The following is a 15,486-nucleotide window of genomic DNA, read 5'->3' on the forward strand; positions in this document are numbered from 1 at the left end:
GCCACAACCATCTGTCGGCAGCCTTCACAGTGATGTTATCACTTCTTTAGGAGTGTTTTGCTTTTGTCGTCTCCCTTCCCCGGAGCACTTTTATTCTACAGAATGCAACTTCTCATCTTGTGCATGGACCCACCTCTGATTTCTTTGGAGTTGCGAGTGAAATATGGACCAGACATAAGAATCATGTGGGATTTGTGACATCTGCTCCACTATTTGCCCATAGGGATTAATGGGTGTTGATTGCTATGTATCAACACTGTGATCAGGGATAGTAATGAACCACTGAAATATAAAATGTAATAGATGCTTACAATTCATAATTGTTCCACTGCCCTGTCAACAGAGCAGACACTGTTGAGGGATCGTTCGCAATACATTCCCCTGATGAAGATTGATGCCTTACACAATGTCTCTCTGTTTCCTAGGTGTGGGGTCAAGCTTTGAAGGGAAGAAATAACCCATTTTCAACAAATAGCAGTTGCGATAATTCCTTTTTATGGTGTCTGTGTGTGCCATACTGAGATAACACCCTGTCTAAGGTCTTGGGGAAACATCTTAATTCTTCTATCCACACCATGCTGGCTATAAATAAAGAACTGCAGAAGGTGAAGACCTAGATCTCCTCCTTGCAGGACAGGGAGGGACCTTTAAGGTAATAGGTACTGAGTGCTGTTCCTATATTTCTGACGCTACCACTGATGTAATGACTATGGTTCACGATGCAGCCAAGGGCATTAAGGAAATTCACAACATCCACGGGTTCCAATTTGGTGACTTCTTGGGTATACTAGGGTCCTGGGGAGCTGGATTTGTTATATTTCTTAATTCAAGGCCATCTGTAATTTTCGTGATTTCCTAATTGATTGTCTAATGGTCTAATTTAATTTTCTATTTAATTTCATTTTACTATTTCATTTGCAGTTGAAAAGATTAATTCTGTGAGGTTCCTCTGCCAGCCAAATTGGTCGTATTAATTTTACTTAAAAGGGTAATTGATAATCTTTTGATCTATTGATCAAAAAAGGAGGGATTTGTGAAGGAAAAATGACTACTTCTCTCTAAATTCTAAATTGTACTGTAGATTGATCTTTACTAACATTTAGTCTCCTGATGTAGCTTCTGAGCTCTCATTGACCATATCTTGGTTTCCATTTTCTTCAGAGACAAACCAATGTTAAGCAGGATTATTATGTCCTATCAAAGTATCACTTTGATACTTATCACAAGGTATCACTTCTCTTGATCAGTAAACTTCCTTCCAACACAGGTCAACTGAGAGTGTCACTTCCAGAACTTGCGGCATTTCTGCAACAGGTGACATAGAGTCAAACAGAACTTTTTAATAGCACTAATGCTCAGTGCTGGAATTGAAAGCAATGGACTGCACCGAAGCCACGGCTGGGCAAATTCAGTAAATCACAATGGTCAATAATGTAGATTTTCTGGTTCATTTGCAGTCATGTCGATCTCCTTTTTACACTTGCACTGTGTCACAGATGTTGGGGGCTCTGTCTTTCATGTTCCACAGGACAACGTTCAAAGCAACAAAGTTTACTGCTTCTGTCACTCAAACGGAAATGACACAGCTGCACACAGATATTTTGTGCTGGCTTGGGGTTTTTTCTACTTTTTTTTTGTCTAGAGCCCCTAAAGCACACCAGGACAAGTAACAACATGAACAAATCTAATTAAAGACATTTTTCAGATGCTTAGACAGAAACTTAGTGGAAATGCTGCTTTCCAAACCTGCAAGAACTGAAAATAACGCATGACATACTGTATATCATCAGCGACAACAATTTGTGATATTTAACATTTATATTACAATGTAGAACCTGGGCGGTGATTACGACCCTATCTCAGCGGTATTTTTGAAACTATTGCAAAATAATTAGATCACCTAAAAACCAGCCAGGGAAGAGTATACTGTACCGCCATTTCTTCAAGTAAACCGTCGTTCGCTCAACCGGTCCAACCATGGAAGCTGATGACTTGACTGACTTCGATCAGGCCATCTCGTTTCTTGACAATTACGGCTTATTTCAGATAATAATCATCCTTCTGCTCAGTTTAACCGCTGCTCCGGTCGGGTTCAGCTCCATGACGGCTGTGTTCGTGTCGGACACGCCGGAATTTCGCTGCAAAGTCTCGCTCGACTCCGCCGAAAACAGCAGCTGGGTCGGAGATTGGGTCTGGAATAGCAGGTGTTCCCGGGACAGAGACCACGCAAACTGGACAGGGGACGCAGGACTCAGCAATGGCACTGAGCCTTGCGTGGACGGATGGGACTTCAGCAGCCAGACGCACACCTCTACCATCGTGACTGAGGTGTGGAGTAGCCTAGTTACTTTGTCCGATCAATTTCTTTCAGCTCGTTTTTTTGTTTGTTTGTCTTTTTGACAGATTTTGCCTAAATTATTGTCCACTATTCTCTGCGTTATAGTGGGGGCTGGTGTGTGAAAATGCATGGAAGGTGCCTTTTTCCACCTCTTTGTTCTTCGCAGGTTACCTGTGTGGATCATTTATTAATGGCCACCTCTCAGACCGGTAAGCAAATAAAATAAAAACTCAAACAAAAGATTTTCTCAAGGCATTTCTGCACTCCCTGGCTTAAAATTAAAGGAACTGAAAACAAAGGAACACTCCCTTAATGATATAATATACTGGCTTATAATAAAGGCAACACATGCTGTAAGTGTCTATATTAGCTTTATTACCTACTTTCCAAATAATAAGTGGGCTACAAATACATAAAGAGCATTTATGATGAAATGTTTATTTTCTCTGCAGCGCATCCTGGAGAGAATGACGCACCATGTGGCCACTCTTCTGTACGACGGCGCTTTAAGTTTAACTTCCATTATAATAAGATGTTGAAATTAAATATTTATTATACACATTTATACAGCATTGGAAAACTTTAAGAATATTTGTCACATTTTTCCTGCTACAGAAATTATATTAAAACAATTTCCATTTTCATATTTTTTTTAAAAAGCTCCATTGAGCCACTAGGGCGGCGCCAAAGAGCCGCATATGGCTCCAGAGCCGCGGGTTGCCGAGCCCTGATTAAGAGCTTTTTGTTGCGTTTGCGCCTTTCGTTTACGTGAGAACGGTGCCCAGGGTGTCCGAAAACACGTGAAACGTTTGCAAACGTTGTCGTTTTTGTCTCCGTATTAGCACCGTTTTTAGTGAAAAGTGTGAGACGCGGTGCAAGCGCATTTCCCTTTCAGCCAGATCAAGGTAGCGCGAACCCACAACAGCTGTGTGTCGACTACAGAGCAACCTGTTGGCAACTGTGTTAGGCTTGTTTAGTATTGTTGGCTGTGTTTACGTCTTTGGGCTTGGTCTGGGGTTTTCAAAATAAAAGTGCCATGTCAAACCTTTGTTTGGAGGTTTTCGTACTTTTTAAACAAGATGTGTTTGCTGCTTCCTGGGCCCTCTGAAAGAACTCCTGCACGGATGGAACTGCAGTCTCTTGCTCTTGGAAGGAGGAAGGGTTGGTACCCCAGAGAGGCTTCAAAGGGGGATAATCCAGTCTTGGAACAGGTGAGGGTGTTGTGGGCGTATTCCACCCAAGGAAGATGTGTACTCCAGGAAGAGGGGTGAGTGGCGGCCACGCAGCGAAGGGCTGACTCCAGCTCCACAACACCCTCACCTGGTCCGTGACAGTATTGTTCCAATTTGAAGCCTCTCTGGGGTACCAACCACCCCTCTCATTCCAAGAGCAAGAGACTGCAGTTCCACCCGTGCAGGAGTTCTTTCAGAGGGCCCAGGAAGCAGCCCCGCCCAGCCTGGAAACAGACAAGGGAAACACAGACCAGGAACAGAAGTGGAGGGGGAGAGAGAGCACTAGGGAAAACTAACAGGCAGGGGGATCCCTCAACTGTGCTTCTCCTTCAGGTTTCTTCTTTTTCTCCTAGAAGCTTAAATCTAAGATTTTTCTGACCCCATTTTTAGGTCTAAGAACAGAGGGTGTCACAACTGTGCAGCTTGTGAAGCCCTCCGAGGCAACAATGTTGGACTTTGGGCTCCAAATAAACTTTGCTTGAATAAATGATCACCACATTCAGGCCGCTCTCAACAGCTGACGTAAATAGTCTCTGTTGTTGATGGATGTTCTCTATTAAAGGGGTGTGGCCCCTCTCGGGCAAATTTTATTTGCATCAATGTTTCTGTGTTGCCCTACACGTGTAATGGCATTTGAGGACTCTCATTGTCCTCACTTTGCTAGTGAAGTGGTAGCTGTTCACGTTTTGGTGATCAGAGAACTTTGTCTTGTCCTCCAGGTTTGGAAGAAGGCCGGTGTTGTTTACATGCTTGGTCATCCACGGAGCGACCGCCCTGGTCCAGGCCATCTCTGTCAGCTGGATCATGTTCTGTATTCTCAATTGGCTGAAAGGAGTGAGCCAGACCTATTCAGTGTCAATCATTCTGGGTGAGTTAAACACTACAGCAGTGTGTCAAGGGGACAGTCATGTTTCATTTGGAGGTTGTTTAGATCGTCCACATCAGAGGTGCTTCAATTCAGTGCTCAAAGGCCACAGACCGATGGGGTTACTGTCCTACCACGTAGACATCACTTTCACCTGGGACTGGATTTGGGCACCCCCTGGTCTTCATCATCTCCATGTCCATATGATTAAATGCTTCTTGTTCTTTCTTTTTTTAAAACCCGACAATTCAGGTAATCGTCTTTAGTGTTTTTAGCTTTTCTTGATTTCACATTTATATATGCTGGTTCCTCGTTCTCCTATTGGAGACTTTTCGGTAAACCTCATTTCTGGTCCCATAATATATATATATACAGTATATCACTGTATATTTCAGATGTGCATTTGGCTTCGGTCCGGCTCTGGTCAAAACAGTCAAACTGGCCTATCTCTGTCCATCGCGACAGAAGCAAGTGTCCTTACTTTTCTGGCATGTTGCACAGCACAAAAAATGAATACAAATACATTCACCTCCCTCCAAAGTCCCAACCACTTCTCCCCTGACCTTTGGCCCTCCTCCCCTCACGCCTCTAGTAGGAAGGTGCAGCTTTTTCTTAATTAGCGTTATTTTTGCTGATTGTTTTCTCAGCTGGGGCTCAGTTAGGGTTTGGGGGGGGGGGGGGGGGGGGGGGTTGCCATTCCTTGTCATCACTCGCAGACCACTGTGCTAGAGAGACCTGCAGGTGGGGACAGTGGTAGGCAACTGGAAGGGACGCGCTAATGGATGATGGACTTTGATCAAAAATATATGAGAATTGAATATTGATTAATTTCAACTCCCGATCGAAGCTTTTTACATTTTAGTGTGCCATATGCTTATTAGGAGCATTTTAAGAATACAAAAGGAATGTGTAAAAATGCCAGGAAGGTGAGAAGAAATTTACAACAGCTTTTAAAAAAATCTACATGCATGCGATGTGTAATCTTAATGTCATGCCTGTAATCATTTTTGGAGCAGGGTCTGAGCTCCTTCCCAAGTCCAGCAGGGTGACCTTCAGCACAATAGCCATCAGTCTGGGTTACTGTTTTGGATACATGTTGCTGCCACTCTCTGCCTACTTCATTCGAGGCTGGAGAATGCTGCTGGTCATCTCTGCCATTCTGAGCTTTTTACAAGTTCCAACATGCTGGTAAGTTGTTGGTCTATTGCCCTGTAAACTATTGACAGATATGTATGCAATACCAGGAAGCTACTTTTATGGCTAATGTTGTTGATGACGTTGTGCGCCCCCTAGTGTCAGATTATCGATACTGACATCAAAAGTAGCCTGAAGTAAAAAAAACCACATCTTACAAACGTTGCAGGCTGCGGTCCCTGAAATAAAACTGAGGATGGAAGAAGGTGGTGAGGTACTGGGGGTAGAAAAGAAAGGAAGAATGAAACAGAGGCTTAACATTAGGAGAATCCTGAAATACCAAACTGAAGCCTGTCACATTGATCTCATGACTTCTGCACAGGGTGATCCCCGAGTCCCCCCGCTGGCTTTTGAATAAAGGTCGAGTTGATGAGGCTGAGCTTGTCATACGCAACGCTGCTAAAAGAAACAAAGTTCCAGCTCCCGAGGTCATATTCAGACCTGCTGAGCGCTGTCAGACGGTAATACATTCTTTTAAACTCCTGATGCTGGTGAAGATGTTTTGATATTATCACAGCATAATTACAGCACTAATTCAGACTGCCTTTTTAGGAGTGGAATATTACAAACTGTGACAAATGTACAATTTTTAAACACAGGAAAGGAAAAGTGACGACAAGAGGACATATAATTTTATTGACCTGGTGAGCACCACCAACATTAGGAATACTACGATTTTCTGCTGTTCTATCTGGTAATTGTTACTTTTTTCCTAAATATTAGAATAACCAACATTTATTCACAGTTCTATGACGCTGTTGTAGCTTTAAAAATATAATTCTGGAATGTATTTTGTGTTTGTGCAGGATGTGCATTACCTTCGTGTTTTATGGCCTCTCCCTCAACACCAGTAACCTGAATGGAAACATCTACCTCAACTGCTTCATCTCAGCAGCCATCGACAGTTTCGCCTATGTGGCCATTTGGGTGCTGGTTGACCGATTGCCTCGACCCACTCTGCTGTCTGGCACAATGATGTTCAGCGGGGCTACGCTCCTGATCATGAAACTGATTCCTGAAGGTCGGCCCTCTCTTTCGCAACATTGTCAAACGTGGACACGCTGAGGTGAAGTCACAAATGTCACAAATGTCCTGTTTGTCTGTCTCAGACAATACGATCGTGTTGCAAGTGCTCGGCTTGGTGGGGAAGATTGGTGTTGGTGGCGCCTTTTCCATCATCTTTCTGTTTGTCACTGAGCTGATGCCCACTGTGGTCAGGAACATGGGCATGGGTGTCGGCGCTACCAGTGGATTCCTCGGCACAATGATCTGTCCATACATTCTCTATACGGGCAAGTCTTTCCATAGATTAATAGCAGCCTAACTTTCCTTCACACTGTGTCTACAAAAGGAGTGTTCTTAGTAAAGGTTGTCTCATGACATCCTGAACAACTGGTTGTTAATTAGACAGGAAAGATGCAACATTCCCAGTTTGTCTAAATGATGCATGTTCTGCTTTGTTTGCAGGTGTGTACATGAAGATTTTGCCATTTCTTATTTTTGGTGCAGCTTGCATAGTGGCTTCGCTTCTCAGTATGTTGCTGCCAGACACAAGATACGGCAAACTTCCTGACCTTATCAGCGAGGTCAAACCCATCAGATGGTAGGTGGCTGAGTGAGATTACAAAACAATCATTAACAGAACATCTCAGTGATTTATTGAAATTTATATTTATATTTTGTTTCTTTTGTTTCCCTTTGTGCTTTAAAGCTGTGGTTGTACAAAGAGAAGAACTTGGGAGAGTGTGGTACAAGAGTAGGAGATAAAGGAACGATCCGAAGAAATGGTGCTGCTGAGAGACTCTATGCCTGCTCATGCTTGTCACATAAACATGAATTTGAAAGAAAATTTTCAGAGAACAGTCCTCAAGCCTTTACATCTTTACATGTTTCCTTGTGCGGTGTGGAGATTTTTAAAATACATAATGCGTTAAGTACTTTTGTGGGGGGAAAAAATCCTTTCTCCTCCTCTTTGTACAATTTTTACATTCACCAGAAGGAGGACGCAGATCTATTAAAATGTATTAAATATCCAAGCATAGCTGTGCACCTCTGCAGCCAACTTAAAGTTGCAGATACAAGCCAAATGATTACTCTGTTTCCTTAATTTGTCCCCAGACTATTTAAAAGTAGAATGGGTGGTTGTTGAGACTTTCTGTCGGCTTTTCGCTGTTACACTTTGTGTATTAAATTTCATGTGTCAGTCATATGCTTCAGGTTTTGCTGCTACTCAATTGAAACATTGTAGGGGGCGCTACCGAGTTTTCTTACGATGCACAGATTAGCCTCGGGAGACTTTTGGTAGGTCTTGGGATGTTAACATTTGTCGGTCAAGTTCAGAGTTCATTGAATGTATCTAGGAGGCGCAGTAAAAAAGCAAATACTGACATTTTTGTCAAACTTGTAAAGTTTTCACAAGTTAGAACAACTTCTCCCTTCATGTAAAGCTGTAATATTAACTGTAAAGTTTCATTGAGGTTTTGTTAACTTCCTCACCCAGTTTGAGGTGAATGTGCTCAAATGTTGCCAGCGGGTGGGACTATTTAAAAAAAGAACAAATCCCTATTGTAATATATCTTTGTTCAAGTCCAGACCACAATCACATATATGACCTTTGACATTGATTCGACAAGGTATGTCCAAATGAGGGCCCCTTCCTTTTTGTATGGTTCGAATATGAAAACGATCCGATAAAAGCTCTCGGAGGAGTGCTTTAAAGTACAAGGCCTGAAACTTACAATCCAATTGGTGCTCGGTTCTTTTTTATGGTGCATATTTAACTCCATACCTTTTGTTCCAAACTCCAACAACTGAAAACACGTCATCAAACGGGAAAGACTGCACTGTTAATTAGCCCTAAGACTGACATATGGAAATTCGGTAACCTGAAAACCAACCAGGGGGAAATACCTCAGGCATATGTGGCGGGGTGGCCACACATAAGTTTCCCCTAGTAAATCGTCGTTCGCTCAACCGGTCCAACCATGGAAGCTGATGACTTGACTGACTTCGATCAGGCCATCTCGTTTCTTGACAATTACGGCTTATTTCAGATAATAATCATCCTTCTGCTCAGTTTAACCGCTGCTCCGGTCGGGTTCAGCTCCATGACGGCTGTGTTCGTGTCGGACACGCCGGAATTTCGCTGCAAAGTCTCGCTCGACTCCGCCGAAAACAGCAGCTGGGTCGGAGATTGGGTCTGGGATAGCAGGTGTTCCCGGGACAGAGACCACGCAAACTGGACAGGGGACGCAGGACTCAGCAATGGCACTGAGCCTTGCGTGGACGGATGGGACTTCAGCAGCCAGACGCACACCTCTACCATCGTGACTGAGGTGTGGAGTAGCCTAGTTACTTTGTCCGATCAATTTCTTTCAGTTCGTTTTTTTGTTTGTTTGTCTTTTTGACAGATCTTGCCTAAATTATTGTCCACTATTCTCTGCGTTATAGTGGGGGCTGGTGTGTGAAAATGCATGGAAGGTGCCTTTTTCCACCTCTTTGTTCTTCGCAGGTTACCTGTGTGGATCATTTATTAATGGCCACCTCTCAGACCGGTAAGCAAATAAAATAAAAACTCAAACAAAAGATTTTCTCAAGGCATTTCTGCACTCCCTGGCTTAAAATTAAAGGAACTGAAAACAAAGGAACACTCCCTTAATGATATAATATACTGGCTTATAATAAAGGCAACACATGCTGTAAGTGTCTATATTAGCTTTATTACCTACTTTCCAAATAATAAGTGGGCTACAAATACATAAAGAGCATTTATGATGAAATGTTTATTTTCTCTGCAGCGCATCCTGGAGAGAATGACGCACCATGTGGCCACTCTTCTGTACGACGGCGCTTTAAGTTTAACTTCCATTATAATAAGATGTTGAAATTAAATATTTATTATACACATTTATACAGCATTGGAAAACTTTAAGAATATTTGTCACATTTTTCCTGCTACAGAAATTATATTAAAACAATTTCCATTTTCATATTTTTTTTTAAAAAAGCTCCATTGAGCCACTAGGGCGGCGCCAAAGAGCCGCATATGGCTCCAGAGCCGCGGGTTGCCGAGCCCTGATTAAGAGCTTTTTGTTGCGTTTGCGCCTTTCGTTTACGTGAGAACGGTGCCCAGGGTGTCCGAAAACACGTGAAACGTTTGCAAACGTTGTCGTTTTTGTCTCCGTATTAGCACCGTTTTTAGTGAAAAGTGTGAGACGCGGTGCAAGCGCATTTCCCTTTCAGCCAGATCAAGGTAGCGCGAACCCACAACAGCTGTGTGTCGACTACAGAGCAACCTGTTGGCAACTGTGTTAGGCTTGTTTAGTATTGTTGGCTGTGTTTACGTCTTTGGGCTTGGTCTGGGGTTTTCAAAATAAAAGTGCCATGTCAAACCTTTGTTTGGAGGTTTTCGTACTTTTTAAACAAGATGTGTTTGCTGCTTCCTGGGCCCTCTGAAAGAACTCCTGCACGGATGGAACTGCAGTCTCTTGCTCTTGGAAGGAGGAAGGGTTGGTACCCCAGAGAGCCTTCAAAGGGGGATAATCCAGTCTTGGAACAGGTGAGGGTGTTGTGGGCGTATTCCACCCAAGGAAGATGTGTACTCCAGGAAGAGGGGTGAGTGGCGGCCACGCAGCGAAGGGCTGACTCCAGCTCCACAACACCCTCACCTGGTCCGTGACAGTATTGTTCCAATTTGAAGCCTCTCTGGGGTACCAACCACCCCTCTCATTCCAAGAGCAAGAGACTGCAGTTCCACCCGTGCAGGAGTTCTTTCAGAGGGCCCAGGAAGCAGCCCCGCCCAGCCTGGAAACAGACAAGGGAAACACAGACCAGGAACAGAAGTGGAGGGGGAGAGAGAGCACTAGGGAAAACTAACAGGCAGGGGGATCCCTCAACTGTGCTTCTCCTTCAGGTTTCTTCTTTTTCTCCTAGAAGCTTAAATCTAAGATTTTTCTGACCCCATTTTTAGGTCTAAGAACAGAGGGTGTCACAACTGTGCAGCTTGTGAAGCCCTCCGAGGCAACAATGTTGGACTTTGGGCTCCAAATAAACTTTGCTTGAATAAATGATCACCACATTCAGGCCGCTCTCAACAGCTGACGTAAATAGTCTCTGTTGTTGATGGATGTTCTCTATTAAAGGGGTGTGGCCCCTCTCGGGCAAATTTTATTTGCATCAATGTTTCTGTGTTGCCCTACACGTGTAATGGCATTTGAGGACTCTCATTGTCCTCACTTTGCTAGTGAAGTGGTAGCTGTTCACGTTTTGGTGATCAGAGAACTTTGTCTTGTCCTCCAGGTTTGGAAGAAGGCCGGTGTTGTTTACATGCTTGGTCATCCACGGAGCGACCGCCCTGGTCCAGGCCATCTCTGTCAGCTGGATCATGTTCTGTATTCTCAATTGGCTGAAAGGAGTGAGCCAGACCTATTCAGTGTCAATCATTCTGGGTGAGTTAAACACTACAGCAGTGTGTCAAGGGGACAGTCATGTTTCATTTGGAGGTTGTTTAGATCGTCCACATCAGAGGTGCTTCAATTCAGTGCTCAAAGGCCACAGACCGATGGGGTTACTGTCCTACCACGTAGACATCACTTTCACCTGGGACTGGATTTGGGCACCCCCTGGTCTTCATCATCTCCATGTCCATATGATTAAATGCTTCTTGTTCTTTCTTTTTTTAAAACCCGACAATTCAGGTAATCGTCTTTAGTGTTTTTAGCTTTTCTTGATTTCACATTTATATATGCTGGTTCCTCGTTCTCCTATTGGAGACTTTTCGGTAAACCTCATTTCTGGTCCCATAATATATATATACAGTATATCACTGTATATTTCAGATGTGCATTTGGCTTCGGTCCGGCTCTGGTCAAAACAGTCAAACTGGCCTATCTCTGTCCATCGCGACAGAAGCAAGTGTCCTTACTTTTCTGGCATGTTGCACAGCACAAAAAATGAATACAAATACATTCACCTCCCTCCAAAGTCCCAACCACTTCTCCCCTGACCTTTGGCCCTCCTCCCCTCACGCCTCTAGTAGGAAGGTGCAGCTTTTTCTTAATTAGCGTTATTTTTGCTGATTGTTTTCTCAGCTGGGGCTCAGTTAGGGTTTGGGGGGGGGGGGGGGGGGGTTGCCATTCCTTGTCATCACTCGCAGACCACTGTGCTAGAGAGACCTGCAGGTGGGGACAGTGGTAGGCAACTGGAAGGGACGCGCTAATGGATGATGGACTTTGATCAAAAATATATGAGAATTGAATATTGATTAATTTCAACTCCCGATCGAAGCTTTTTACATTTTAGTGTGCCATATGCTTATTAGGAGCATTTTAAGAATACAAAAGGAATGTGTAAAAATGCCAGGAAGGTGAGAAGAAATTTACAACAGCTTTTAAAAAAATCTACATGCATGCGATGTGTAATCTTAATGTCATGCCTGTAATCATTTTTGGAGCAGGGTCTGAGCTCCTTCCCAAGTCCAGCAGGGTGACCTTCAGCACAATAGCCATCAGTCTGGGTTACTGTTTTGGATACATGTTGCTGCCACTCTCTGCCTACTTCATTCGAGGCTGGAGAATGCTGCTGGTCATCTCTGCCATTCTGAGCTTTTTACAAGTTCCAACATGCTGGTAAGTTGTTGGTCTATTGCCCTGTAAACTATTGACAGATATGTATGCAATACCAGGAAGCTACTTTTATGGCTAATGTTGTTGATGACGTTGTGCGCCCCCTAGTGTCAGATTATCGATACTGACATCAAAAGTAGCCTGAAGTAAAAAAAACCACATCTTACAAACGTTGCAGGCTGCGGTCCCTGAAATAAAACTGAGGATGGAAGAAGGTGGTGAGGTACTGGGGGTAGAAAAGAAAGGAAGAATGAAACAGAGGCTTAACATTAGGAGAATCCTGAAATACCAAACTGAAGCCTGTCACATTGATCTCATGACTTCTGCACAGGGTGATCCCCGAGTCCCCCCGCTGGCTTTTGAATAAAGGTCGAGTTGATGAGGCTGAGCTTGTCATACGCAACGCTGCTAAAAGAAACAAAGTTCCAGCTCCCGAGGTCATATTCAGACCTGCTGAGCGCTGTCAGACGGTAATACATTCTTTTAAACTCCTGATGCTGGTGAAGATGTTTTGATATTATCACAGCATAATTACAGCACTAATTCAGACTGCCTTTTTAGGAGTGGAATATTACAAACTGTGACAAATGTACAATTTTTAAACACAGGAAAGGAAAAGTGACGACAAGAGGACATATAATTTTATTGACCTGGTGAGCACCACCAACATTAGGAATACTACGATTTTCTGCTGTTCTATCTGGTAATTGTTACTTTTTTCCTAAATATTAGAATAACCAACATTTATTCACAGTTCTATGACGCTGTTGTAGCTTTAAAAATATAATTCTGGAATGTATTTTGTGTTTGTGCAGGATGTGCATTACCTTCGTGTTTTATGGCCTCTCCCTCAACACCAGTAACCTGAATGGAAACATCTACCTCAACTGCTTCATCTCAGCAGCCATCGACAGTTTCGCCTATGTGGCCATTTGGGTGCTGGTTGACCGATTGCCTCGACCCACTCTGCTGTCTGGCACAATGATGTTCAGCGGGGCTACGCTCCTGATCATGAAACTGATTCCTGAAGGTCGGCCCTCTCTTTCGCAACATTGTCAAACGTGGACACGCTGAGGTGAAGTCACAAATGTCACAAATGTCCTGTTTGTCTGTCTCAGACAATACGATCGTGTTGCAAGTGCTCGGCTTGGTGGGGAAGATTGGTGTTGGTGGCGCCTTTTCCATCATCTTTCTGTTTGTCACTGAGCTGATGCCCACTGTGGTCAGGAACATGGGCATGGGTGTCGGCGCTACCAGCGGATTCCTCGGCACAATGATCTGTCCATACATTCTCTATACGGGCAAGTCTTTCCATAGATTAATAGCAGCCTAACTTTCCTTCACACTGTGTCTACAAAAGGAGTGTTCTTAGTAAAGGTTGTCTCATGACATCCTGAACAACTGGTTGTTAATTAGACAAGAAAGATGCAACATTCCCAGTTTGTCTAAATGATGCACGTTCTGCTTTGTTTGCAGGTGTGTACATGAAGATTTTGCCATTTCTTATTTTTGGTGCAGCTTGCATAGTGGCTTCGCTTCTCAGTATGTTGCTGCCAGACACAAGATACAGCAAACTTCCTGACCTTATCAGCGAGGTCAAACCCATCAGATGGTAGGTGGCTGAGTGAGATTACAAAACAATCATTAACAGAACATCTCAGTGATTTATTGAAATTTATATTTATATTTTGTTTCTTTTGTTTCCCTTTGTGCTTTAAAGCTGTGGTTGTACAAAGAGAAGAACTTGGGAGAGTGTGGTACAAGAGTAGGAGATAAAGGAACGATCCGAAGAAATGGTGCTGCTGAGAGACTCTATGCCTGCTCATGCTTGTCACATAAACTTGATTATGATTCTGATTCTGAAAGAACATTTTAAAAGAACAGTCCTCAAGGTTTTACATACACATGTTTTTTTACACGTGTGATGTGTTTTTGGAGCGGTTTGTACTTTTCCCTTTGTCTGCGATGGTTTTCTATGAGTGCAAGAGTGAGGCTACTTTTATCTATTGGTAATATTATGAAATGAGTAGCATGGAGTCCTTTATATGTGCAATGCTGAAGATTTTTTAAGAAAGAATGCTTGAGTACTTTAAAAAAAAAAAAAACTTTCATATTTTTAGTGTTTAAAAACTTTTTTTGGACCAAATTCCAGTTTAATCACAAGCAAAACAAGGGTTAATTTGCCTGAATTGACACAGCCTCATTTACCATGTTGACCACTGTGATCCTGGGTATGGGTAATTTTGGCAACACGACAAATGCTACCAACAACATAATAATAATGGCAGCATTTCAAATGCAACTTTTCGGCACTTCTCCTACATATTTAACATTCAAATTATGACTATTTCGTTTGATGCTGAGTTGAAAATGCAGATCGTTGTATGGCAAACAGCAACACGAGGAGTGATCGTATTCATGCTTAATTGTCTTACCCATGTTTTCCCAGAAGAGGGTAGCATATCTTAAAAATATGCATTTCCAATCAAAGTCGAGCGTCTGCGCCTCTGCAGCAAACTTAAAAATGCGTATATTGAAAAGATGGGATGAATAAAGAATTTCAGTTACAAGCCAAACGATTAATCAATTATTTGCACTAAAAATGAAACGTCCTCCCTTGAATGTCAACTGGAGGCTGCAAGTGTGAAGCCTTGAGCTCAGAGAAAGGCATGGAGTTGCGGCATGTGGAGAGCAGCGTTAATGGGAGGGGGCCGCTGCAGAAAAACAGGAAAGTCTGCAGTCATTAATATGCAAATATGCAAATGAGGGAGTCATTAAGATTGGGCGTTTGTCTATGGCGTTTTGATTGCTATTGAATTCGGATCCACAAGAAAAGGAGGAGCTGGTGTGCTGGAAATGAGAAAAGAAGAAAAGGGAAAACATCATTCTCTTTTTGGATGGAGCAAAAAGTATTGTTGTTGAATGGCATGAAATAGCAACTATTCAAGGACATAACCCAACCACCAGAGCGAAACAGGTTTCTGTGTATTGGAAGGGGTGTGACAGGCTCCCATTTAAATATTCAGTTTTGTTGTGATGAGGGTAAATTATGGAGTATGCTTTAATCCCCGTCAAATGTGGGCTGATAGTTCATCCTTGACAATAAAGCACCTCCCCTTCCCTCATTTTAAATAAAGGCACGAATAATCACAAATGATATGCTTGAAATAATTGGAGGAAATCACTATTTTGCCTCCCTTTTGACTTACCCTTCATAATGCACTGTGTTTGTCC

General features: G+C 43.0%; 2 protein-coding genes across 3 annotated transcripts; both read left to right on the forward strand.

Moving 5' to 3' along the window:
- Positions 1-1,574: 1,574 nt before the first annotated feature.
- LOC101079625 (solute carrier family 22 member 5-like) lies at positions 1,575-14,820 on the forward strand. Of its 2 annotated transcripts, XR_003887073.1 has the most exons (11): positions 1,575-2,328; positions 2,444-2,547; positions 4,290-4,438; positions 5,452-5,623; positions 5,952-6,090; positions 6,229-6,323; positions 6,436-6,650; positions 6,739-6,921; positions 7,097-7,232; positions 7,341-7,455; positions 14,088-14,820. XR_003887073.1 is itself a non-coding variant. In XM_029831528.1 (10 exons), the coding sequence occupies exons 1-10, from the start codon at positions 1,978-1,980 to the stop codon at positions 7,387-7,389; spliced, it is 1,593 nt and encodes a 530-aa protein (XP_029687388.1). In that variant the 5' UTR covers positions 1,575-1,977; the 3' UTR covers positions 7,390-7,838. The 2 variants fall into 2 exon arrangements, 1 of the variants encoding a protein (XP_029687388.1); XM_029831528.1 differs by lacking the exon at positions 14,088-14,820 and having other exon boundaries at positions 7,341-7,838.
- LOC101063851 (solute carrier family 22 member 5-like) lies at positions 8,517-14,115 on the forward strand. Its single transcript, XM_029831529.1, has 10 exons — positions 8,517-8,964; positions 9,080-9,183; positions 10,928-11,076; positions 12,084-12,255; positions 12,584-12,722; positions 12,861-12,955; positions 13,068-13,282; positions 13,371-13,553; positions 13,729-13,864; positions 13,973-14,115. Exons 1-10 carry the CDS (start codon positions 8,614-8,616, stop codon positions 14,019-14,021), a joined length of 1,593 nt encoding a protein of 530 aa, XP_029687389.1. The 5' UTR covers positions 8,517-8,613; the 3' UTR covers positions 14,022-14,115.
- Positions 14,821-15,486: the final 666 nt, after the last annotated feature.

This window comes from Takifugu rubripes, chromosome 22, assembly GCF_901000725.2.
Source record: "Takifugu rubripes chromosome 22, fTakRub1.2, whole genome shotgun sequence".
Lineage (NCBI taxonomy): Eukaryota > Metazoa > Chordata > Actinopteri > Tetraodontiformes > Tetraodontidae > Takifugu > Takifugu rubripes.